The 27,135-nt window shown below is 40.0% G+C and overlaps 3 protein-coding genes across 3 annotated transcripts in view; all 3 read left to right on the forward strand.

The window, feature by feature from the left end:
* The window catches only part of pebp4 (phosphatidylethanolamine binding protein 4), a 48,168-nt gene extending 46,891 nt beyond the window's left edge, over nt 1-1,277 (forward strand). Inside the window, exon 7 of the mRNA XM_019275970.2 lies at nt 894-1,277. Within this exon, the coding sequence (XP_019131515.1) occupies nt 894-985 (92 nt within the window). The 3' untranslated portion in view covers nt 986-1,277. The remainder of the gene's footprint in view (nt 1-893) is intronic.
* Nucleotides 1,278-5,483: 4,206 nt separating this feature from the next.
* egr3 (early growth response 3) lies at nt 5,484-14,917 on the forward strand. Its single transcript, XM_010746090.3, has 2 exons — nt 5,484-6,273; nt 9,010-14,917. Exons 1-2 carry the CDS (start codon nt 6,120-6,122, stop codon nt 10,086-10,088), a joined length of 1,233 nt encoding a protein of 410 aa, XP_010744392.1. The 5' UTR covers nt 5,484-6,119; the 3' UTR covers nt 10,089-14,917.
* A 53-nt stretch (nt 14,918-14,970) lies between these two features.
* Nucleotides 14,971-27,135, forward strand: part of bin3 (bridging integrator 3) — a 30,212-nt gene continuing 18,047 nt past the window's right edge. The window contains exons 1-3 of the mRNA XM_010746089.3: nt 14,971-15,259; nt 23,439-23,487; nt 24,741-24,781. Of these exons, the coding sequence (XP_010744391.1) occupies nt 15,252-15,259; nt 23,439-23,487; nt 24,741-24,781 (98 nt within the window). The 5' untranslated portion in view covers nt 14,971-15,251. The remainder of the gene's footprint in view (nt 15,260-23,438; nt 23,488-24,740; nt 24,782-27,135) is intronic.

The following is a 27,135-nucleotide window of genomic DNA, read 5'->3' on the forward strand; positions in this document are numbered from 1 at the left end:
CAGAGGTGAATAGCAGTAATGTTTCTATCCAGGCAGAGACAGACTCAAACCCTAACTGTGAGACCATTCTCTCTACAGATTTGGACCATTTCAATAGTTGGCTTTCTTTTCAAAAGATTAACTTTCCTTCCTTATTCTTGAGCATCTGTTAATGTAATTACTCCACATACGGAAATACCAGAATGTCAGCGATTCCCTGGATTACGGAGCACGGCATTGTCTTATGTACACCCAAACATACACTCATTTTCACTAGAATCTGTTAAAGTTTAAAGCATGCAGGGTTTTTTTTTTTTTTTTTTTTTTTATGTGCTTGCCTTGGAATGATAATTGTGAAAAGTATCTCTTTTTTTTTTGTACAGGGAGGGGAAGCTGCAGGGAATCAGCGGTTGTCAAAATCTAAGAAGTGATATTGTCATACCAGCCGGATGGCCGTCTGGTGTTTGTTTAAAAGGGGAGGGAAGAAAAAAAACAGTCCAGGCGATTGAATCATATCTTCTTGCCAATACGTCCTTGCGTTCCCACCTCCATCATTACAGCAACATGTTTTATTTTCAGCAGTGCTGTTCTCAGTGACTCACATCCCAGAGCCATGTGCTGCTCAGTTAGGCCTCAGATCTTTTAAACATGGACCGAGCGGTCATGAGAAATACACTTGTAATGCACAAGAGATTGTGCTCAGACTGTGCTAAATTTATGTAGGATATTGTTAGGATAAAAACATGCTGTATTATAAACATGTGAGTTTTAACTGCTTTAAGTTATTTTGATCTGTTTGCAAATCAGCTGTGTATCAGACTGAAAAACAAACTCATTTGTTCATTTCATTCCACCTCCAAATATTTCTAAGTACTAATAATTTTCTGTCTTCATGTGTCTCCCTGCTCCCACAGGTAAATGGGATCTCGAAGCCTTCGTCACTAGGTTTAATCTGGGAAAGCCTGTGGCCGTGCTGCAGTTTCTCACCCAAAACTACAAAGACTGAAGATGCTCAGATGTCTGTAAAATGTTGTGGGAGAGAAGAATCTGTCAGTGCAACAATAGAAAATAAGATGTTTCCTCACGTTTCTCGAATTATACAGCATCAGTTCTTCAAAGCTTGCAACAGGTCAGCCCTTTTTGCTTTATCTTATCACCTAGTTAGAGAGAGATTTCCTCTTTGTGTTACAGCAGCTGCTTTCTCTTGATGTTGCCCTGTATCTCTTGTCACGTGGTCCGGAGCGAAGGATTTGGGAGATAGATTTTGACCTCACTGGGGATTTCTTATTAGTTTCCGAACGCTGTCGGCAAAAGAAGGAAGACGGCCTGATATCACAACTCAGTGTGGAAAGAGTTGATTCTAATTCAGGGGCGGAAACACGTCAGGGCCAAAAAAAGGAAGTGGGAGGTGAAACCGAGACCGCAACACAGCCGGATGCCGCAGTGGAACTTGAACCAAAATACTCTACAGAGTGACAGGGCAGGGGGAGGGGCTGCAGAGCCTGTGGTGTATTGGGTGAAGGAAGTTGTTTGTGTAATTGTTTATCATATTTCCATTGACCACTCTCACCTCAGTTGGAAACATTGAGCTGTTTTCAGGTCCTTGATTGATTTTTTTTTTTGAGGTGAAAGCTACTCTAACACGTTCAAGTGTCCTTGAATGTAACTTTGGGACTCTGAACCCATTTTGAACTTTGGACAGTTGCATAAGAGGCCTACCTGGAAGGTCTGTAGAGGATGGTGTGGGTAAACTTTTCAACCCTTTCACGAGGAGATACTTTTCAGACTTCTTAGGTCTTTGTAGAGGGTGGGTCAGAGTACCCCCCATGAGGAATATTGGTTTCTAACCAGCAACTCTCCTCTGGGAGGGGTTTGTATCAATACCCCAGATGTCTGAAAAAGGCTGGATTTACATGAGGGACTTTGATGTTCTGATGATCAATCTTTAGTTGGTGGTTTCATTGACCCTAATTTGGTGTCTCATCAGTGGGCTAGGCAGGAGTAGGTAATGGAGTTTTTTTGTTCCTTTGGTGGTTAAGCCAGCCTTGGTAAACCCCTATGTGCCCTCTTGATGAACTCTGGGAGATCATTGATCAAATTGTCCTGCATCTACTTTGTTTGCTTCCCCGACTTAGCAGTCTAAGCAGCCGCGTCGACAAACAAAACAACCAAAACAATGCACACAAGCTCACAGTTAGACAGCCCAGTCCACTCGCTTTTGAACAAATGTTAAGCATCCGTCAGTTGGAATATCGCTCTTGACCTTGATTTACCCATCTTATTTGACTTATGAAATCACATTTTTAACAATTGGCAAGTGGAGTATAATTCCACACTCATTGTGAAGCATGCCAAGTGGGAGAGCATTCTTCCAAAAAAACCACCTACTTGAATCCATCAGTGCACCATTGAAATGCCAAGATTTGTACTTCCAAATATACTGTGCATTTCTTTTTCTCCTTTATATCTTGGAGATAACCTGCCAAAACAGCTGGGTTTTGCCACTCAGCTTCCTTGAATGTGTTTATTTTTACTCCAAATGTCAGGAGAGTTAGAGAAATATTCTGATTAAGAAAAACTGACAGCTGTAGTTCATCGCTGCACAGTATATTGCCTCCTGTGAAAAAAAATAACTTCTCGCATTCCCTGATGATATGGGAAAGGCATTTAATATTTTCTTAATTTATTCAAACTTACATTAATTAAAAGGAATTTGTATAATCAATTCAATTGCCTAACCGGCACTAAGTGATCTAATATGCATACGATGACTCGAGTCTCTCTATTCTTTTCTATCTGCTGAAGTGAAAAAGTGCAGGAGATTTATTTTACTGGAGGATTCCTGGAGTTCATCGCTTGTTGTGAGCAGCGGCAAAATGGATTTGAGTGCGACATCTGTTCAATGCATGTCAACAGTATGGTCTGCTGACCCCTGTTGACCTTTATGCAGCATTTATTTTCTGTGCGCCTGACCCTCGTATTGCTCTGCAAATCTGACTGCAGAGATTCAGCGTGGTTTAGTCCAACCCAGGGAATAATAATTCACATTAATATCTTTATTTTTTGGATCTTTCCCACAATGTTTTGACCTCTGAAAGGTGCTAAGGTATCTGTGCTGGCCTTGTATCTTAAATACATTTTTATCTCAACTGTTAACTGTTAAAAAATGGAACTGCACATATGCAGAAGTCAACAGTGAATCTAACAGTGAGTTTAATGATGTTCATTTTGAACCTTTGTAAAATACTGGACTGGATAAGTAAATAAATGATCAAACTCTGTGACGTTTTCGTGCTACTCTTTAACTTTCATCTCTGTATGACTCAGAATGTGATGCTCTTAAGCTTAAATAAAGGTGTGTTAGTGCTTCAACCTGTCATAATGTGCGAGATATTTCTCACTATACATGCTCGTGATAACTGTCATAACTGTCAATATTTTTATTTTTCCAGCTCTTTCATTAACAGCAAGGAACAACAATATCAGTCTTCCCCATGAAGCTTGGAAAAACAAAACTAATTTGACTATATATCCACAGTGCCTGGTTAGTTTTCCACTGTGTTTTAAAATGAGCCTGTTGCTTCCATGGAATCCCGGTATGCAAAGGAGCCAGGACGCTGCAGTCAAAGAGGATCCAACGCTGCAAGCCATTGACAAACACTGCAGGCGTGCCCCATGTGACCCAGCTCACAGTCGAGGAAATAAGCCTGCAACAGGTAGGTGTTCCAGCAGGGCTGGCCAACTTTCCAACCACAGAGACACACAAACGCCTCCCATTGAGGAGACCCACCAAGGCACAGTGGGTCCTCGACCTCACCTGACAGGATTCTCTTGACGCTTTGCATCTGTAAATGCGACAGTTGGGCACCCTTTTTCCACTCTCATAATGTATTCATCAACTTGTGCAATGAGCTGGACAAAAACAGGAACAACGGACAACGCAATCAGATGTTATAACCCTGCAATAAATACTACCTTACATATGCTTATGATAGTCTTTATGTTTATGGCATTGTTCCACATTATGTTTTACTGTTAGGCTTCCCTGTTATTTAGTCCAAACCACGTACATCTAATACATTTATGGTTGTGTTTTATTTATAATATAAACAAGTAAGACATTCACTCAATAATAAGCTTTAATGAGCATGAATGTTAAAAATGTAAGACAACATAAACAGCCTCTTAACACACATACAGGCCGACAGAACTGTTCGAACACAAGACAAATGACCATTTTAACTTTTGACCTGGACAGATGTGTAAAAAAAAAAAAAAAAGAAGAAAAAAAAGACGAGAGAGAGAGAGAACTAGTTCACATGAGGGAGTGAGTCAGTATGATGTGAGCAAGGCAGATGATTAAGTAAACATTGAAAATCTATTTTCTGTCAGATACAAGATCAAGTCCATCGAGGGCAGAGTGTTGTGCCTATTTTGTTGGTTGAAGGTACAAGACTGGAAGCAAGACACCCTGAGAGGACTGGACTGCACCTGATGGTAAGACTGCTGCTCATACAACACACACACACACACACACATATGGAGGACTTGCCTGTGGTAATGAGACACACAAGATCACTGGCTGCTCTGTTTGTGTAAGCCCCCTAAACACAGAGCATGATTCAGACTAATTCTCCCACACACTCTGTTTACACTTCTGGTTCATTGAGGTACTATTAATTTCTCAGGTCTGAATATTCAGGCTCTGACATTTCATTCAATATTTTCTGTGAATTTTGCACACAAAAAAAAAAGAAAAAAAAAAGGCCTGTGTGTTTTATATTGTTGCAGCCACAGCAGAAAATATATGAAGCTCACACCAACTGTGAGAGTACAAAAGCTTAAAAACTATGATAGTGATGCATTTGAATGACCCTGCTGGCTTTTAGTTATTCTTAGCTGTTATGGTAACAAACAAAATCATAAGGGGATATTTCTGAAGGCAACTTTTTTTTTCACAAGTTGGCAAATTGTTTTAAAAAAAAAAAAGCGAGCCATGACGCTTTGTCCACTGACATCTCTTTGACTGCCTGTGGCTTCCGATCACTTTCCACTACTACTTCACCCGGAACTCACATGTCCAAATAGAGACACAAAGGGGGCGGGGCCGGACACTGCCTTATTTGGAGTTTCCACTTAAGCGGTCACTTGGGCACCAAGTCAAAGCAAAAATCCTTGTGGATTTACAAAAGCGCGGCGCAATATTTACAAGCGATTAACTGAGTCAATTATCTTTGTAAGTGTTGCTGCATGAAACAAAACAAAAGAAAAAGAAACGGGGGTTTGGAGCAGTGTAAGACAGGACGGCACAAAGTGTGTGCATGCTCAAACTAAAAGCACTAAAGTCATATCTTGGATAAAAAAAAAAAAAAGTTTAAAAGTCCCTACAGCCATAACACACTCTTTCTCCTCACGCACACTGCTGCACAAAGAGCCTGCCTCACACACACACATATATATATAGTCCACTGTTGTGTCTGTACAATAATACAAAGAAGTCATGTTTTCCACAAGGACGGGAATGAAGGAGAACCGTCGGCACAATCCTGGAGAAGCGCGCAGCTGGAGGTGACATGTAGATTTTGGTTAACTTTCTATCAGTCTATCTGTCGGAGCCTTTTGCCTCCACTTGTAGTTTCCACCGACTGACGCGCGGAGAGCCTTGTTCTGGGTGCTCTGTCCATATATGGTCATCTACGTCACGCAAATGTTCCATCCCCCTATTTAATACAAGCAAACTGGAGTCCCCTATCCAGCTCCAATAGAGCAAGTAGAGCCGCTCTTGTGCAACCAACACCACCACCACCTCCTCCATTGATTCACAGACTTCAAATTCCCCCACAAGCAGCCCATCAGCTTCCACAGTGATCAGATTAATAACAACAATAGCGTGTGATCACACAGGAGGAGATAACCAGCGCTGCTCGTCCTCCGCGGGATACTTGGATAAGCTACAGCAACAGGATCCATCCCTGCGCCTCTCTTCTTCTTTTTTATTTTTTTATTTTTTGTTGTATCCACGCCTGATCCACACCTGTGTTTTTACACTTTTGAGAACAACCCGCTGTATTTTTTTTGTGTGTAACTACTTGGATACCTGCGCGTTGTCCTGTATAAATGTCGGACTGAATATAACTGCTATGACAGGGAAACTAGCGGAGAAGCTCCCTCTTACCATGAGCAGTTTAATAAACACGATCCCTGACAGTCTCTACCCAGAAGAGGACATCCCGACGTCTATGAATATTTTCACCAATACGGAATCTATTAACCACTATTCACAGATGAACACAGGTAAGATTTTTTAAATCTAGTTTCTCGTGTGTGTGTGTGTTTTGGTTCAAGTGGTTCAAACTGCGATGTGCGCGAAAGGCAACAGTTGTCTTGGGGCTTGGAGCACCTGTTTGCGCTCTGGCTGTTGCGCACAAAGGCAGATTCCCGTACTGAATACTTTCTCGGGGGTCAGGTGTAACAGTAACCCGCTCTATGAATTAGATACATTTTAAAATGAGTCACTTTCAGGTCAACCATGTGATTTTTTGTGTGAGTGTGTGTGTGTTGTCCTTTTTCTTTTCTCCCTCGTCCGTACAGCCGAAATATCAGAAACGCAACGTGGAAAAAAAAGGGGGCAACTGGACTCATATCAAAACTTTTTATTATTATTATGAAATAAATCATCAGTTAAGATTTTATATTTAAGCAAATCTACCGCATTTAGAGTGATGAATTGAATTCTCCAAAGCTGAGGCGTGTTTGAGGAAATGTGTTATGAACGGCTGTGAAAGAAAAAGGCTCGTTTACGCAAACTCCACCAAAGGAAAAAAAAAAAAAAAAAGCCGCAATCGGCTTCAGATTGAAACAGAAATCTGAAAGCTTATGAGAAAAATGTGTCCAATTAATGTGGTTAAACTACAAATATCACTCATTTATGAATCTAATATCCACCCGCAAAGATGGGTCAACTACTTTAGACAATGACTTTCATTCACAACTCTATTAACATGTCACAGATTGGGTTTCAGTAGGCGTGTGTGGCTGCTTTTTCCCTATATACATGAAACATATTTAAACACCAGGCCCATGAACCATCTTATATTCACTAAATTCTGAGGCCGGATATGATTTATTGATTTATTGCTTAACGTATATTTCTGATTAATTGAGTCGCTTAGATAAAGATGACTTACTGCTTCGGCTCAGTGTTGGCATTAAATCAATCACTAATTGTACAGACTCACCTTGTGAGGTGATGGGTCAATGCTGCACGAAATCTGCTAAATCCGAAGTTTTCTGGTGTGGCTGAAAAGATCAGGATGTGATGCAGTGGTCACAATTAACCTCAGTGGACTTTATCACGAATCTTATGTTTATATAAATTCACAAATTAAAAACAACCCATCAGTTTGAATTTAACTCGAAATATGCTCCTCTTATGCACCCAGGAAATGTGCGTTCATTAATAATCCCAGCGCCAAGTCTTATAAATAGTATACTTCATTTATTTTGAATAGAAGCGAATTAAATATAAGCGACTTGAAGTTCATGACACACACGTGAGATATTACATTTTTTTCTATAAACACGGCAATAAAATGTATTTTATGTGACTTCTGACAGGATCAATTTAAACAACTGGAGAGAATAAAAAGGCGTGCAGGTGTTTTAATTCACGTCTGATCTGAGTGAAAATTATAAACTCTAAAATCTATGTATATGAAATTTTTGCATGTATGATATTTTTGAGCAAAAAAACAATAATATTTTTTTTTAGAGTACCATGCTGTGATTTTACAGGTGGAGCAGGTGTATGCTGTGCTCTTCAATCCTGACCTATAAGAAAAGAGTGGGGACTTTATTTCATGCCCCTTATTCCGTTTAAATATCCCACTGTTCAAATCACCCCCAAAGGACTGAAGATTTCAAATAAAATATCAACTCAAGCTTAATTTTTCCTTTTTATAAATGTCATATAAAAAAAGAAGTAAAAAAAAAATATGCCACAAGTGTCAATGCTCCCATGTACCTCATGTGTTGAACAGTGTTGTGCAATATACGTAATTTTGCTTTGTTTGTTTCATTATGATTTGCCTTTAGCCAAATTCCTGCAGGCTGTAATTACTGGGAGTGAGTATATAAGCACCCCTGTGTATGATTCCCTGCAAATGAAAAGAGACGTCTATTTTAACTTCTGTTTGAGAGAAGAATTCCTTTTAAAATGTCTCACATTAAGCTTTCAGAGCATGATCAGCACATAAACGTATCCCCATTAAGCACATCTACATTTGATGGTTTTTATGGCGTCTTTGGAATAAGTTAAACGTGTGTGTGAGTGTGTGTGTGTGTGTAAGAGAGAGAGAGTGTGTGTGTGTGTTATTGTGCGTGCATATTCAGTGTGAAGCGTAAGATTCTGTACAATTCAAATATCAAGCAAATTTGTGAAAATGTTGTTAAGCTCAATAATGCAGACATTCGATAGGAAACGTTTAAATATTTTACCCCGATTATGTGCAGATGTTCTTTTCTGCAAATGTGTTTTGAATCCTTGAGCGTGATAGATGTGGCGTCTGCCTTATAATCCTCCCTGCTGTAAAGAAATCAGATCTTGCCATTCAGTTTGGCTGTCCTCCTGAGGGACACAATGACTGGATCAAAGGGGGTGTTTAGGTCTTGATTTATGAGAGCTTGTGGGATCTGAGAGAGAGAGAGACACCACTGTCTCACATGCAGAAGTCACTCACTTAACTTACAGGTCTGACAGCGCTCACATTTCTTTATTGGACTTCTTTTATTTTTGGTCCCTTGTTGGCACTCTATTGCAGAAATATGCAGAATATCTGAATTTTGGACAAGACAGGGACAAGTTCAAACAGCTTGACAAAGTGAATTTTCCAGACTTTTCTTCACAACTTGTGCCACATTATCACTTTTACAGATCTTTTTTCCCCAACTGATTGCATTTCATGTTCATGATTGAGCAACCACGTGGATGATTTGTTCACGATTTCTGTTTTTTATTTGCTTTTTATCTAGATAATATCATGGATCTGGGCATGGGAAGCGAGAAAGCATCGGCAGAGATTCAGTATGGATCCAGCTTCCAGTCCAACCGCAGCGGGCAGACTGTCACCTATCTGGGGAAGTTTGCCTTTGACACTCCTCCGTCAGGTGGCATTGGCGGCTCGGGCTGGTGCTCTGATAACAATATTATCAGTCTTGTCAGCGCGGGGATCCTGGGCGTTTCTCCATCACCCGGCACGGTAACGACGCAGACATCATCCTCCGCAGCCAGCATGGGCGGACAGACGTCAGATATGGAGCAGGTATATGGTCCCCCACTGCCTGCCTATTCCACCTGCAGCGACCTGTACCAGGACCAGGTCTCCTTCCATCACAGCCCTGCCACCAGCACGGCTCTAGCCTACCCTGGCAATGACTATCACTCCACATCCAAAGCCTCCATGGATGGCAGCCTTTTCTCCATGATCCCTGACTACAACCTTTTCCATCATCAGGGGGAGGTTGGCGTGATGGAGCACAAGCCCTTCCAGACCATGGACCCCATTCGAGTCAACCCTCCTCCCATCACACCCCTGGAGACCATCAGAGCATTCAAAGACAAGCAGCAGATTCACCCAGGTTTCATCGGCGGGCAGCAGCACCCTCCTCAGCACCACCCACCACCACAGACTCTCACTCTCAAACCCATCCGACCACGGAAGTACCCCAACCGTCCCAGCAAAACCCCTGTCCATGAACGGCCGCACGCCTGTCCGGCAGAGAACTGTGACAGACGCTTCTCACGCTCAGACGAGCTCACACGTCACCTTCGCATCCACACAGGTCACAAACCCTTCCAGTGCCGAATATGCATGCGCTCCTTCAGCCGAAGTGACCACCTGACCACACACATCCGCACACACACGGGCGAGAAACCCTTCTCCTGTGAGTTCTGTGGACGCAAGTTTGCCAGAAGTGATGAGAGAAAGAGACATGCAAAGGTTCACCTGAAACAGAAGGACAAGAAGCCAGCTGACAAGAGCAGTGGGGCAGCTGGGAGCCACAGCTCGCCACCCAGCTCCTGTGGGGGGCCAACTGTGGGAACATCATGACCGTCACTACGTGCACTTGGACTGGACCCTCACCATGCCCCATAAAGAGACTTAGGAAGAAGGGATCACGTCCACTATGAGATAAATAGGTGACACTTTTCCTCTCTTTTACATCCCACTGCTCTTTTCAGTTCCTTCTATTTTGAGATGGATGCCTTTAGTTTAAGTGAGAAGGGAAAGGCTGCTACGCCCTTCTCTTTCAAGTAACTCAGAGCCTCAGCTACTGTAACACAGTGCCAACACAAAGAAGGGCACCACGGCACATTCTGTCCAAAAGGCCACTGTGTATCTATAGGTTTTGGTGTTGATACACTTTTTTTTGTAAATTTTACTGAGAATTTCTAAATTGGAAGGAAATCAGAATTCATCACAGGGGTCAAAACAGACAAAAATTACAATGGAGCTCAGTTAAAGGGTGAGTTGTCTGGGAGGTATGCATTAATTTTATTAGGCTGTTTAAAAGTGCAATTGGTTATATTTGTGTACTGTCATGGATACCTTATTAGTGGCACTTGACTGTCTTTTTGTTGTTGTTGTTGTTGTTGTTTTCTTTGAGGTGTCGTGTTTTATTTTTTATTTTCTATTTGAATGTTGGTTTCTCAAAAAGAATGTGCCAAATGTATTGTGGTGATACAGCCAACCTTGTTCTTATTATTGTGCCTGACATTTGCCAAACATAAAAGTGATATCAGCTTAGCACACGTGTTGAATTAAAAGGACAGATGAGATACAAACAACGTATCTCAGATTTAGATTTATCAGCACAATTTGGTTAAATCTAGATAATGACTGAACTTGGTTACACAAAGCAAACAGTGTCTTGTCCTGTAACCTGTACTTAGAAAACAAACATGCCTGCAGCAATCAATGCCTTTGCCAATACTTATTTATTTGTAGTCACTGAGAGACACTGTGTATTTTTGTTGCCTTTTTATATTGTGGCTTTATGTGGTGTTACCAGATGTAATTTCTGTTGCTTTTTTCGAAAAGCTCACCAATACTGTTCATTTTTTTTTCTTCAGTTTTCTTGAGTTCTGCAATTATATGCAATATATTCATGACATATGCCACAAACCCGTAAATCAAATTAACTAAGAGCACAGTTAGACAGACTGAACTACTTAAATAAATGACACTGGGTTGCAAAAACCAGCAGTATATGAAAGCAAAGATGAATAAGGATTCACAGTGTAAAAAGACTAAACCACTTGGTTTAAGTCACCAAAAGACAAACAGCGTAATGCTAAGAGAAAAATTGAAAGTGTCCAAATTCATGTTTACATCTTTTTTTAATACAGCGAGACTGAGACTGAGTTGTAAACTATAAGCAGTTGTTGTTTTTGTACAGTATACAAACATGTATGCAGGTAGCTACAGTAGAAGTTTCACTTTTGTACTCAAGTGTCAAATGCACAATAACTCAGTATTAAATTGTGCATATATGTGCATGCCTTCATGCACACTATGTAAATACAAATGTCTGCATAAACAAGAACTTTCAATTGACTGAATGCTTGTGCGGAATGTGTCTTAAAGCTTTTAGTAATGTAGTTATAATACAGAATATTTTGTTGTCATAGGTCATTGCAAAAATCTTTTGGAGCACTACAGTAGTGCCAGATATGGTGTATTATCTTCCATAAAAGATTTTAAAAAAAGAAAAAAAAAAGAAGAAAAAAGAAGAATAATAGCATTTGCACCATCTGTACGCTTTAAAGTGGTAACTGGTTTAAGGAAGCACTAATGTGTTCTCTGAATAAACAACAAGATTTTTTTTTTTTTTCACATCTTGTGTATCTCCATTACAGTCGCAATCAGTTATTTCAACCAACACATCTTCCCCCATTGTATAGAAAACACTGATTGTTCTCTGAGACTAAATGATTAGATCCAAAATACATTTCTGGGCAATGCCAATATTTTTCCATGTGTGGTTCCTTATTGATCTTTGTCCTGATAGAAGTAAATGCCTCTTGTATCATTATTCTATCTATTAGCTTCTATGGGATCTTTAAAGTGTGTTGTAACAATATTCACAGATGCACAGCAGTGACCACGTTTCATAACTGCCTTTTTTTTCAGAAATATTGTTCTATATTTATCTCTGTGAGGGTTTTTTCCCCTCTAGGAATACATAACTGAGATACTAATATGGCATTTTCATATTTTTCATGATACTTTTGGTAACAAAAATGTGGATTTTGACAAATACAGAATGCATAAGACTGCAGATATTGAAAATCATGAGGTATTTACTTCTGCCAGGGCTACTATAAAAGACACTGTGTCAAAAAATATTGGTTCATTCAAACAAATTATTCAAATTTATATCGATTACTGTCGATGTATTATCTGAGAAGTATTAACCGTGTCCATGTGCTGAGATAGTTTCTGGTTTTATTGTTTAAATTTACTGCTCAAACACCAGATAAACTTCTCTTCTTTTAAAAAGAAACATTCGCCTCTCCATCGACTTTGACTGACAATATTTGTGGTTATTGGATGTGCTCTCTGACTGTTAAGGAGTGTAGGCTGTATGCAAGGCAGAGAATTTATGTAAACATTGTTACCAGCTGGAGACAAATATAATGTACTGGTCAGTAGACACGGCAGTCAGACTTAAAGAGAATATCGACTGATAAATGCAAGGGCAAAAGAAAGGTTTAGAAAAGCAGTGCCACAGAGATCAGAGTGCATACAGAAATGAGCTTCCACATCCATGCTTTCCCTTTCCTGTAACAACCAGTTTTCACTGCTGAGCTTCCTGGCAAGTGTCCACTTATTTTCCAATTAATTTGGCCTCAGAGAGTCTTTTCTCAGCTCATCTACATGGTTAAATGAACAGACCTCCTTGCACTTTTCCAGATAGTTTAAAAGGTTACACACCCTGTAACATCAAACCGTAAATCAATAGTTTTGTATCATAAAAAAATAAGTTGTTTTATTGCATGGATGGTTATCGACAAATGAAACTTTTCTGAGCTCATCCCAATGAAACACAACAGAAATGAAAATCACAACTTAAAAATATTTAGAAATGTAACTCTCTACACATTACGTTACACAGCTTCCTTTATTTCTGATCCCAGATCGTCGAGATTCAAACATTAGATTGGGATTTTCCAGGTTTAATCTTGCAATGAGTAATGGACTCTAATGTAAACATCATGTAGCAGACAGCCTCATGGAGTCAGCACAAAAGAATATATAGTATAGCACATGAGGTGATAGGAAATACAAAATGTTTATCTTTAATGTTTACCTAGAATAATTTGATGTTAGAAACTGATCGTTATAGACTCATTTTGAATTTATTTGACCAAAAAGTATGCTCTTGTGTGCTCTTGATTTAACACTTTGCTGGTGAGAATGGATGTTTTTAATTATAATATATAGAATGTGGCTTCCTCTGAGAGAAAACTGTGTTTATGTTGCTTTGTGTCAAGGAACGATGCAGAGTGAGGCGGAGACTACACCAAACTATTTCCACATCTAAATGAAGCCATGTAATTACAACTTTGCAAACTCAATATTTCATCAGAGTCATCATCTCACTGTGTTTGTCACTTTTGTTTCGTGACACTTTTGTAATGGACCGATAGATTTTGTAAAATTTATATGATGCCCCTCCATCCCACTCCCTCACTATAGTTTGGTGGTTGAGCAACAATACAGGCTGCACCATGTTCTTCTGAACAATAATCCTTCTGTGTAATGTGTGAATGTTATAGATATATGTCAATAACTTGTTAAACAAACTCAGAAACAACCCCCCTCTTAATAGTGCTTCTCCAAGAATAATTTATTTTATGTTTTTTATGTTCTATTGTCCAAAAAGTGGGCGGCTGAACGCTCTGAAATTGGAATTTGCCTCATCCTCGTTCTCTGCTCCATGTTGGATCTGAGCCAACATCAGCAGCCATCTTTGTGCCAAACTGGGTTGCAGGGTTGGCTGATCAAAAACAATATGGGATGAGAACGCCACAGGAGCAACAAATCATAAATGTGACCTCAGTCCGCTTGCAGCTGAAGGCAGACTTGTGATAATGTTTGTGTTTAACTGTTTGATTTAGTCTCCGTGAAGTTGGCCTTGGGCAGGGCAATAGACTTGGGCTCATTCATGAAAATTAATAATTACAAGATTTAAGAAAAAGAAAAAAAACAAGAAAAAAAAAACAACAACTCACGTCGAAGAGATTTCAATAATGTGTAGATATTATAGGCTACTCATGTCATCTTATGGACTACAGGGTGGCTTCAGGGATTTTGTGGTCTTCAACAGTGACACTATGGTGTTCAGATGGAGTCGATACTCACTGTTTTCTGTTGTGTTGTTGTGTTTCCTTTTCATTACAGTATATCCTCATGTTTTGCATGTGCACGGAAATGTTCCAAAGTGCTACCCTCGGATGCTGTGGGTGGTGCTCATTTCTTTATTATGCATGAAAAATAAAAGTCACATTGGGTGAAATGGGATAAACCCTGACAACAATTCAAGACAGACAATTGAAAAACAAACACACACTGGGATAACTGTTCTGTTGGCTTTTTTTTTGTTATTTTAATTTTAATTTTTTTTGTTCCTTTAAAGAAAACAAGGGGTCTTGTTTAAAAAAAAATGTTGTGGATGTCTTTAAGCCCTATTTCATGTTTTTAATTACCTTATAATAAGGTCCTTTTATGATGAGCTGAATATTGAAATGAATTTTACTATATCCTTGTGATGGGGAGATGTACTCCCCTGTTTACTTGGCACTTCTTCAGTTTGTTGTAATGCAATTGTTTTGTTATTTCTATGTAAGTACTTGAATAAAGAAAAATATCACTTGCCTTCTGTTTACTTTGCTTCTCTGCGTGCGCGCACACCCGGCCGACACCCACGTGAACGCGCATGGCATTAAAAACATGATGAATCCGCCTTTAAATATAAACAAACACGTTATAAAACAGCATTAACTTGAACTTTAAGCTGTTATTATGTGAATATACTGAAATATCTGTGAGTATTTTTTTTGTTTTGTTTTTGTTTGCTCGGAGGAAACACGAGCGGCTAAGCCCCGGACTTCCTGCTCGATGCTCGGCTGCTGACTGGTAGAAAACACGGGGGGGGATGAGGTCCACGGAAGATAATAAAACCACCCAATGAAACCGGAATAACTCAAAATGAGCTGGTATGTATATTTCAGCTTCGTTATTAGTTAGATTAAAAGTATAAGTCGGGATGTGACGCTTAGCTTTTAGCTTTTAGCTCCGGCTATTTCCTGGTAAACAAGAGTTAGCGTTAGCTCGCTAAACTCACTCCTTCACGAATAAAACCTGTCCTTAAACACACTTAAACAGTTCATATATAACATATATATCTATGTCCTCTTTGTGTGGTAGTTATATATCAGTTTAACAGCTGTTAACAAGCAGTTTAACCTCGACCGGAGCTTGTACTTAGCACCTAGTTTTAGGCTAATTTAGCTCTAGCTCAAACTGGATATAACTTAACTAATTAACTAATTTAAAGTTACAGCTGTGTGTTCGTGCTGTTTAAATAAACCTAAGCGTGCCTCTGACATAAAACTGGAACTCAATGTGAGCTGTCGTTAGGTCAAAAGGGTCAACACGAGACATTTAAAGGTAACCGCTGCTACCTAACGTTGTGTACTTCGTGTACTTTCTGTGGTTGTAGCAGTATTATAATGGAGTTTTCCACGTCAGTGAAGTATTTCCTAGAAAGTATGTGGGCAGGTGAGTGTGTTGTTACCCCCCCCTAACATGTTTACTGCTACTGAACAAAGCTGTGGGTTTCACCAAGCATTCATCCAGGACACCCCCACATGTTCAAATGTTGTTTTAGTAGTGAAACACAAAGTTTGATAGTTGTTGGGTGGGCTTTTATGGGAAACACGAAGTCTGTGAGTTAAAGAGAAACCTCTTGACAGCCAAGCCAAGAGTTTAATGTCAGGTTTTAGGTCTGCATTGGATTAGTGTGAGCTGACATAGTGGATTAATCGATTAGTTAGTCAACCAGTATGTAGTAGTGGTTGTGCAATATCCATACCGATTGTTACTAGGGATGGGAATCGAGAACCGGTTCTCAACAAGAACGCGTGTTTCAATTCCAGTGAATCGTTTATCTTACGATTCTCTTATCGATTCTAGAAAGCATGAATCACGTCGCGTAACTTCTGCATGCTCGATTCCAGCAAGCACGACAAGTTACGCCACGTAACTAGGGCTGCCACGATTAGTCGATTAGTCACGATTATTCGTCGACAACTAATTTAGTAGTCGACGGATCAGGCCTGACTGTATCGTAAATGATATCATAACACAGACGGATCAGGCCTGACTGTATCGTAAATGATACCATAACACAGACCCTCCAGGAATTCACGATTTACAACTTCAACGCAACTTCAGTGAATCCCTGTGAATTCAGGGCGGTGTTGTAATTTGAACCAATCACCACGATTTTTCCGCAACTCCCGCGCAGTCTGCCCGGGGGATTCAACTCGGGTCAGGGACGGCCGCGCGTTGCGGCAGGATCCCCTCTTGGGACCTATTCCCGGCGCTGGCTGGTCCCAGCCGGGCACATTTCCTCCGTGGCCGCGACAAACTCTGGGTCGGCTTGGAAAGGCTCGAGGGCGAAGGTGGAGCTGCGAGCTTTACAACGCCCGCCCGCCCGGACCTCACCGTTTCCCGGGGCCGTGGACTCTCATTAAAGGGTTAATTAACTATCATCTTAATTGTTTTTATTTTCAGTTAGCTCATACTTCAAGCTGAAAGCTAATGATCTGATCAGCTGCATGCTGGTGCGATAAGCTGCATGTTTTACAATCAATTTACGTATGATCCGATTAGTCGACTAATCGAAAAAATAATCGGTGATTAGTCGACTATCAAAATAATCGTTTGTGGCAGCCCTACACGTAACTAACGCAAGTTTCGCACGTGCAGTGCAATCAGTAGTAAACAATGGCACCCACTCGGTTCAAACGCTCTAAAGTTTGGCTGCATTTTACCGAAACAGTTGGCAACAGGGCGACTTGCAATCATTGCAAAGTGGAGATAACAGCATCGGGAGGGAACGCGACGAACATGCAGAAACATTTGCGCACACAACGTGCAATATATTTAAATGAATGTCGTGTTTTTGACACGCTTTGGACTGGAGATGAATCTCAACCTAGCAGCAGCCAGGCTATGACCAGCTCTGCGGTTACTACAGAAGGTACAGAAGGTAAATAACACACTGCCTACCATGTTAGCGCGATGTGCTTCTTTGTAAAACATGCTATAACAGTTAACATTAAATGAATGCCTTCTGCATTACATTTAGAAGATGACCATGATGAGAGAGAGAGTCTGGCTGTCTCAGAGGCTGGCAGCTGTACTAGTACTCACTCCAGTTCACTACCTCCTCTAGATGATGCTGATCAAACTGTTTGTTCTCCTTTTTGTCCCAAATGAGAATCGATAAGAGAATCGACAAGGAATCGAATCGTTAAGCAGAATCGATAATGGAATCGGAATCGTAAAAATCTTATCAATTCCCATCCCTAATTGTTACGAGAATTTTTTTTAAAGAAGAATAAAGAGGACTGGACTCAAAGTATCAAAGTTTAAGTTGAATTTATTATTCTTGTACAAGAAGGAGCGTTTAACAGTGCAACACACAAAAAGGGGTTACAGAGAAAAGGCTCCTTGAGGAGCTCTAACAGTTGGTTCTTATACATTGTTCAAAAATGGGCTGTCTTGGACGCCTCTCCACTGATACAGATAACATCATAACATTAATTCTTTTTGGTTTACTGCTAAGGAATGAGCACTATATTTTATATCCACATGGTACTACTAATTTAATTTATAATTATCTCCCCCTGCCAGCCTCAGTAAATCAGAGGCCAACTAAGAGGCATACAAAAGACAGGACACACACACTTTCTATATGAGTTAAAACATCTGCACCCCAGTATAATCCTAATTTTTATAACACCGATACTTTTCAATAAATAAGGTGGATGCGTCATTGAATTGCTAAATCTCAGTTAATTTTCATGACATCACAAGTGTTTTTTGTGATGTTTCCTTTTTTATTTTAAAAAAGTTAAAACCCAGGACAGATGTTGGACAAAGTTTACAATTAAATAGAAAATGCTTTTCTATTTAATTGGCTCTGCGCTGACACAGGAGCTTAGGTGCTTTCTTTACAGAAACTCTCAAACAGTTTGTGTTCTCTTAAAAAAATGCAACATGCATGCATCTTAAACAACAAAATACATGAAAAATATCTCCTTTCTTTAAAAACAATCTCACAGTAAACTGCTGTTAACTGGTGTAATGTGCAATTTTCGCTCACGAGGTGGCGTAACGTTACTTTGCTTCTCACTGTGGTGGCGGTTAATATGCTGCTGCATGTTGCTCGTGTTGCCGCTATATGTTGCAGTCTCTTGCAATAATTGCATGCTGTTTTGGTTTTGTCTGTCCGTTTCTCACGGTATTTGTGTACATAGGGAATCCAAAATGCCACCACACAGGTGATTTCAAACTGCTCGGTGCATCCTCTATTTCAAAGCTATTTTCTACCGTCGCCATGTCTTCCCTCGTTCTGTGCTCCGTACCTACGTAGTGACGTAAGTCACGTGACTTTACTTCTGACGTTGAACAAATGAATCACCAACCAGTGACTGTTTTTAAGATAACGTAACCTATTTCTAATTTAAAAAAAGAAGAAAAAGAAACAAATCCTACTTCTCTTGCATTCGTGAAGAATCGCAACTCATTTTTTCTGTCAACCGGTGCGAATCGTCACACATTTGTAGCGATTTTTAATCATGTCACGATGCATCGTTACATCCCTAACAGTATGTGTCTGTTTGAGGATTTGTATAGCTTTGTAATGAAGAGAGGTGGTGTGAACAGTCGGTTTTATGACATAGTCTTCTTACGTACGATCGGCACAGATATTAGAGTTTCAACCCAGCTGGTGAGAAAGTAAACAGCAAACAAGGCTGTGTGCTATCATGTTCAGGCAAGCGTCAGCAAGAGGGAAAAAAAGTATCCATCCACAACAGAATGTTTATTTTTGACTACTCTTTCCAGTCAAGTTAGGTTTATTTAGCTGTTCTCTATATGATACACTGTGTATCATCACTTGTTCCTAACTCAACCCAAGTTCTCACAGGAGACAGGGATAAAATCCCCCAAAACTTTTGCTTATGAGGAAAAAGTTCATTGAGATTATTCATCATTGGCTCCACGGTGTCTTCTCATTTTGGCTCTTTGTAGAAGTATCTGTAGCATTGCCTGTTTTTTGTTTTATAACAGGTTGTTTCAGGGCTCCTAGCCAAGATTTTTACTTGCTTTCCTGAGAAACGGTTGCAGACATGGTTCAACAGAATTGCATCCACTAATTGTTTGCTTTGTCGAAATGGCGGTTAAGACTGTTATGGCCCAAATGGTGAATCATATTTGGCTTTCAACATTCACAGTTCAACTGTCTTTTTCTTTAAACAAAACAATATGAATTTTATTAGATCACTCAGGACTTAAGTATGGGAAGGTTTTGTCATACTAGTCCTCAATTGTGTGCTGCCATTTAAGAGGTTTGAATAAATTCAGTGGTTGACTCTCACGATTCATGAATGCAGTTCAAGAGAAAATGCGGAGAAACTAACATGTATTCTAACAAATTCCTTCAGCTGCCTGTGACGTGTATGTACATTAACTCACTTTATAATACGTTACACATTCATAGTGTCATTTTCAGGGAAGGCAGTGATCAAGTAAGGCGTCACTCAGTTCAGTCAGACAGTCAATAGCTGGCAAGCGACGTTTCTGCCAGCACGCACCGCCAAACACAAGGTCAAGAGTGGGGTGCTCGACCAGTGAAAAGAGTCCTTTATGGGCTCTGCTGACTGATGCATTCCAGTAGGGCCTGCACACTTGCTTCTATGACGTGAGAGGTTTGACTTTGGGGTCACCATCAGAACAATCCCACTTCCCAAAATCTTTCACTAGCCCTCTGTGCTCCATGGAATATCCAAGGTCGAATGATGCACTACCCCTCTAATGGCGTACACATTTGCAGTTTTTGTGAAAAGCCATTGGTTCTTCCAGTCGGTGCATAATGTGTCCCGGATAGAGGAGACTGTTGTGTCTTTGTTCTTGCCTACGTGCTTGCTTGATGGCAGTGACGTGTAGCCTATTACAGCAAAGATCAGATAGCTCTGTCAGTGCAAGTTGACCAACCTTGCTGATAATGACAGCAAAATGTGTAACCGCATTTTTAAACCAATCTGGGCCTGAAAATGGAGAAAGAAACCAATAACCTCTCCTCTCCTAAAACCTTTCTATTGAAGAATTTCTTGAGCTATTGTGTCATATCTTCTTGTGTGAGTAAATGTTTATTGGTTAATTGAATATTTGGATTCAAGTCCTGCAAAGTATACAAATACTTTGACTGTAGGTTTATCAAAATGTCCAAACTGAATACTAGAGCAGCCTTCGTGGGTAGTTCACCCAAGCTTGCCATCACTAGGCTTAGATTTGTTTTCAGAAAACTTTGGACTTCAGCCGGTGCAACACATACGTTTTCTGTCTTCAGCTGCCTTGTGGCCGGGCCTCTGCCATGTCAGACACTAGTTCTGGGTTCACAGGACCCGTCTTACCAATGTTTCTAAATGTGACAGCCCCTACAGAAATATTGCTGTGTGAAGAAACGTTAGAAATAATTCTCACAGTGGCTACCATCCTCCCTCTTTCTCATTCTCTCGCTCTGGTTGCCTGCTACATTTTCCCTCTCCCTCCCCGAAGCACACTTCACTCGGCGTGTTTGCCAATTCTCATGAGCAGTTGAAGCGAGTGACCACTTTCCTTTGGCTCCCAGTGGAAGTGGATATACTCCACGAATCTATAAAATTAAGGACTCTCTTTAGTTTTTCTCCAAGCAAATATATCCTTTGGTACATTAAAGGGAAAATCCACCTTAATACAGTTACATTTGGACAGATGTCATCTTGAAACAAATCTTGGCATGGTCAGCTCTGCCAAAATGTAGAAAAATAGAACACTGAAAGCATTTGAATATATGTTTCATGGTACATTGATGACTGTTTGGAGCGCTTTAATGTTTATACTTAACTCCTCCATTGGGTTTTTGCTATAGATGTCATTATTTTATCCCCGACACACCCACCGAATATGAGCAAACATCATATTTGTTGCCAGACGTTGTGCAACTCATCGTCCGACCAGAAAAACTCACTCAAAATTGCAAAGTCACTTTGAATCCACTGCTAGTGCTCATCATTTAACACTGAAAAGTGACAATACATGTTGGTTTTCTTTAAATATAACCGCACGGGCTGCATTTTAAGCACTGTGCACACATTATTAGTCCTCCTTTTTACTCATGAGTCACCATGTTCTCTTTAAATTATAGATATAAAAGTATTAAATACCAAAATGGACACAGACTGCTGTTGCACATATTTGTTAGCTTTATTCGGGACATGAAGATCTCTTCTACAAGACAGACCTGAGACAAATTACACATATAGAACATCAAATTCAGTCACACAGGCACACACAGACTCACTAATTAAAACAATCACAACATTATTAGCTAGAAAACCGCTAATGTCCCTCAGAGGAACGAGTGACTTCAATTTGTTATTTGCAGTTCATCCCAGTAGCAAGCTACTACCTATTAGTATATATGAGTCATTTTTGTAGCTGTTACACAGCTGCCTGTTTTGAGGATTCATCGATAAACACTGTAAAACAACGTGGGTATAGGTTTTACAAATCCTTAGACATAGAAGTAAGTGGACGTGTTAATAGGATATACTCAAAACAAGAAACTACTGTTAAAGGAGGCAAGTCATCAACTATTGGTGATTTATTGCCACGTGTCTGACCAGCCTTAAATCTCTTAGTGACAAACAACTAATGTTGTCTGGCTGCGTGAGGTTGCATTTCAGAAAGGCATTGATTGATTATTATGCCTTTCATAGACTGCTACATACGTAAGAATTCCACCTAATGTGACGTAACAGTATGCCGATCAGGTAATCAGAGAAAGGTGAGTCACGTAGGATTCCGTTGAGTAATTTCTCTGGTTATTTTCCGTGTTGGCTCACCCAAATGATGACACAGTGAAACTACTTTCCTGAGCCAAAAGCAACAAAATGTTTTTTAGGCATTGTTAATCGATTGAGAGCTTAACAACCAAAGGATTCATTTGAGACTTCAATTTTAGGACAATTGGTACCTGATACAACCTAAAACATCAACACTGAGCTTGCGAATCAAAGTGAATCTTGATATCTGAGCCACTAGTGAAACCTGTTTTTTTTTTGTATTAGATTAATCCTGCTGCTATTTGGCCATGTTGAGTTTTGTGATTGGGCTGTCATCAAAAGGATCTTCCCCACACATTGGTAGCATTCCCTGGTTGCACAACGAGGCCCTACATCACACCCTCTCTTTTCCATCTCATTAGTCTACACACCTTTCTTCTGACGCAGCTGCTGCCTCACCCTGCCTGTCAGCGGCAACTGTCCATCATATAGCTTAGATTTCAGGCTATTAGTGCCATCATCAATGACAACCTACAACCAAGCACATTGCCAAGGCAGTGTATTCTGTCTCATGGATTCCCGAAGCACTCTGATGCTCAGCAGCAACTTATTAAGGCAAAGGGAAGGTTTTGAAATGGGGATAAAAGATTGTGTTTTAACAAAGAAGGAGCAGGTTTCTTTAACTTTTCCCAAAACTATAGTCAGGATGTCAGTGTGTTTGCCTTTCAAGAGTGAGGAAAAGTTTGTGTTTCATTGTAAAGATTAGGTGCAGCGCTAAAATCCCATGACATGTTTTGTTTTTTGATTGATTTGGAGCACTGGTCTCAAGTTTTCTTCTGAAAGTGTTGCCCTTTTGTGTCCCAAAATATTACTGTATTTGCCTGACACTCTGAAATAGACACACAATTTTTTCTGATACAAGACACAGCTTGCATCTGTGTTTGATTGCCAGCCCAGGGTCATGCAGTAAAGCCACACTTAGAAGAGAGGACAACCACTTCTGTTTAGTGATATCCGCCTGCAATGGGAGCCAGATGTGCTTAGTGATCACACGAAGTTAATGACCATGGCTTTGACTGCACACTCCAGAGAAGCAGAAATTAACAGTTTCATATTGTCCATGTCAGGGATCTGAAAGAGGTGCTCGTTCACCTTTTTAAGACCTGTTCCAGCCTGTAGTCACCCTATTGTGCATCTAACGTTAATCTAAACGTTTGGAAACTTTTTTCCAGTTGCGTATGTCTCACACCTGTCCTTTTTTTTTGTGTGATTGCAGGATTCCCTTCAAGATCGGACAACCAAAGAAGCAGATTGTCTCTAAAACCGTAAGTCAAAAGTTGACTCATCACTCAACAGGGTTTAGAGTATAAAATTCAATAAAGTCTACTCAAATAAATGAAGGCAGAATTATGGGAAAATGTGAAGGTTTAGCTGTAGTTGTTAACCTTCACAAATGGTATATACAACATGACTAGTAGTCTAAATAATGTCATCAGAAGGCCTCACCCGAAAGACAGATTGGATGCCAATTTGTCTGAGCCAAGCAAGGGGGCAGAGGTGGTTACCTTGAAGTGACAGTCAGTGGGTGTTCTCCTTGCTGGAGAAAACCACTTCCAGTTTAATGGCTCTGTGGCCCGGCAGTCACTGACTGGGTTTACAGCTTCCTGTGCCATCCTAGGCAAATAACCAGGGAGTGGGTTAGAGGCAGTCCAGTTAGATGATCCACTAGCGACAAAGTGTCAGCTGCCTTCCTCGTTGTTTTGGCCACTGTGTTTAAATCCAGGAGCCCACAGAACCACAAGACAGGAAACCATCCTGCCTCTGTAACCTGCTTGGCATATTTCAGAGACATGGTTGGACAAACTGTCTTGGCCCATGTTGACCGTGGGAACATGATGTACTTACATAGACTGTGTAATACATAGTGGACATGGCTTTCTGGGTCTGAAAAGTGAAGCCAATGCAAGTCTTGAAGTGACTTAAACCTGCATTCTTTCTAAAGGTTTCTAAAGGGGTCATCGCTCAAAAGGAAGTCTGATTGTATGGAGTCTTGTGATTTACTTTATTTATTTTCTATGGTAAACATTTTCGTGATGAGTTTAAGGTCTTGATACGGTATTTTATAAGGTTATGTACAATAAAGCAGAGTGTGTGTTAGGGCATGGCTACCTTGTGATTGACCAGTCACTTCTTGCTCTGATGATGGCCGTAACACCAAACTAAACAATGGCGACATCCATTTCTTTTATAGAATCTGCACATTCTGGAGTATTTCATCTGTATTTCCATTGGTTCTCAGTGGTCTTTCATTTCCTTAGCTGTGGTCTGCTCCCCTTTAATAGTCAGTGTTCCTGAGAAAATACATAACAGGAACTACTGGTTAATGTGTCCTCATTCAGATTACAAACACGCACTGGTTGTTCCTAGAATCTATTATCTGAAACCAAGTGGTCACTTTTTTATTTTGCTTTGTCAGTATAATTGGCCTTCATTTCTCCAGAAGAGGTGGAAATGTAAACAAACACTTTAAATAATGAAATCACAGATTTTGACATGATTTTTTTTTTTTTTTTTTTAGGTTGAAAGAGACTTCGAGCGCGAATATGACAAGCTCCAAAAGTAAGTTTCCACTTTAAAGATTATTTCGTTAGTCTGACACGGTTGAGGTTTGAGTTTCCTGCATGCGTGTACAGTTGGAGTTTTTTGTTGCCTTGGTGAAAAGTGGTTTCTCCTACACCATATCTGCTCATATAACTTTTCTTGGAAGTACTGTACAGATTCTTAAAGTCAGTCATCAGCCAGAAATGTCCTTCTATCTAATTATCTTGGTGTTTCTAAAGAAAAGTGACTAACTAACCCTTTACTACTGATATGTGTTTGTGTTATTTATCATATCGAATATATTTGTAAATGTACAGTGTAGCAGCCACAACATAATGAAGATGTAGTGAATCTTTTTACAAATCTGTGCACGTTGATCCAAAATTAGATGGTTGTTGTGTGTTATACCGTTATTGAATAATTGTACTTAACATGTAGGTATTTTGGTTTTACATGTTTACAAAGCACTCTTGAGAAACTTAACACTCAACGTGTGCCTCATTGTACATACACTTTCTTTGTCGCCAGTCCCTGCTGTGTTTGGTCACTTTTTTTTTTTTCCTTTCTCTCAACATTGAACTGTGAAAGGACACACGTTTGAGCTATGGTGGAGTCTGAAATTAGAAATTGTGAAAGAGAGCTTTAGTTTCTGTTACATATTCTGCTCATCCTCTGACAAAACCTAGATCTAAGGAGTTATGTTCTCATGCAAGTCCACACTAAATGCATCATTCTTATTATTCTTAAGTATTTCATTAACTCGCGGATGAAGCCAGTCTACATCGCCGCCGTGAGGGGCGTCGCTCACATTAAAAGATGTGGTTTGATGGTTGTCATGAAGTAGCGTGAGGTCATGGGAGTTGTTGTCGTCATTCATGGCTTCAATTTAAGGATCTCCCACTATGACAGGGATGGAACGTTGACCCAACTCTGTTTTAAAATGTAACTTTTAATCTCTGATGCTGTCAATTGTGAGAAAACACATAATGGTGAAGGGTGAACTGTGAGTGACATCTGAATTCAACGTACATGTCGCGGCTGTCGGGAATTACAATGCCATCCAGATGTGGGTGGTGTTGTTTTTTGAGCTTTCTGTTGTCATTGGCGACCACACTGGCAAATGTTTGAATAAAATATGAGCTAATTTATAGTTTGCGTATTTAAATATTTAAATATTTTATTGTAGAAAAACAGCCATGTTGTTATTATTAGGACACACGACATTTGCATCATGGTGGTTTAAATTGTATTTTAGGGCGGTTAGTTTCATTGTTGATGAAACTATCTGACGTGACTCAGGCAGAACTCGTGTTCACAGACGAGGTAATGTAATATGAAGTTTAATTCGAGTTGAGTTTAGTCATATTTGATGACTTCCTTCCTTGCTTTCTGACGTATCCTGTGTTTTCCCAGTCCCAGCTTAACTTGAAGGGATAAAAAGGATATGACGGCAAGAAAAACCAAAAAGTACATTTATAAACTGTTGACAGATATTATTTAGACTACCTACTTTGAATTGAGCAACATTATATCAGTGTTCTGAGTTCACCTACAGACCTGAAAGCTCAGTACATGCGGGCCTTCTCCCACTGAGGCTAAGGTTATAGAAACTCCCTGAGGGCCCCACAGAATTGAGTGGGAGCACCATTTTCCTCTCAGGTTTTGTTGAGTAGGAGGGCCCATTATCAGGAAGGTGTGGTGCCAATAGACCTTATAGATGAGTCAGAGCAGCAGACATGTACAGACATTCAGGTTCTCCACCCTAGAGATCCATATCAACACACCGTGGTGGATCCGTGACCTAAATATATTTGGTACTCTTCACCATGGTGCCTGTTTTTTTTTTTCTTTTCTATTCTGTCCGCCTGACAAAAGATTTGACTTGTGATTTTGTGGTATTAATAATAGTGTTACTAAAATAAATATAATTGCCATGTGCGCAACAGCATGCTGCTCATAACTGGAGTCCGACCGATACAGGATTTTAGAGGCAATAGATGTCAATACTTGAGAGTTACACAAATCTGTTAACAATACGTTTTTTAAAATAAACAAATTAGACATATTGAATAAGAAATAGCTTGGATTTGTTGTTAAATGGTTAATAGTGAGCTGTCAGTGCTCTCTAGGTGACAAGCATCACTTGTATAAATACACACGACATGTAGATTCATAGCATGTAGAACCATAATTAACAAATATCGATTGATATATTGGTCATGGTCTTTTTAATCTGTCTAGCTCTGAGCTGCACACACACACAACAAAAACATGCAATCAACACATGCCAAGGCTCGCTTCATTTAGCAGCTTAATGACCATCAGTTTATTCACCTTTTGGGGGTCTGCTCAAGATCAACATACATGTGGCG

Source organism: Larimichthys crocea, chromosome III (genome assembly GCF_000972845.2).
Source record: "Larimichthys crocea isolate SSNF chromosome III, L_crocea_2.0, whole genome shotgun sequence".
In the NCBI taxonomy this organism is placed as follows: domain Eukaryota; kingdom Metazoa; phylum Chordata; class Actinopteri; family Sciaenidae; genus Larimichthys; species Larimichthys crocea.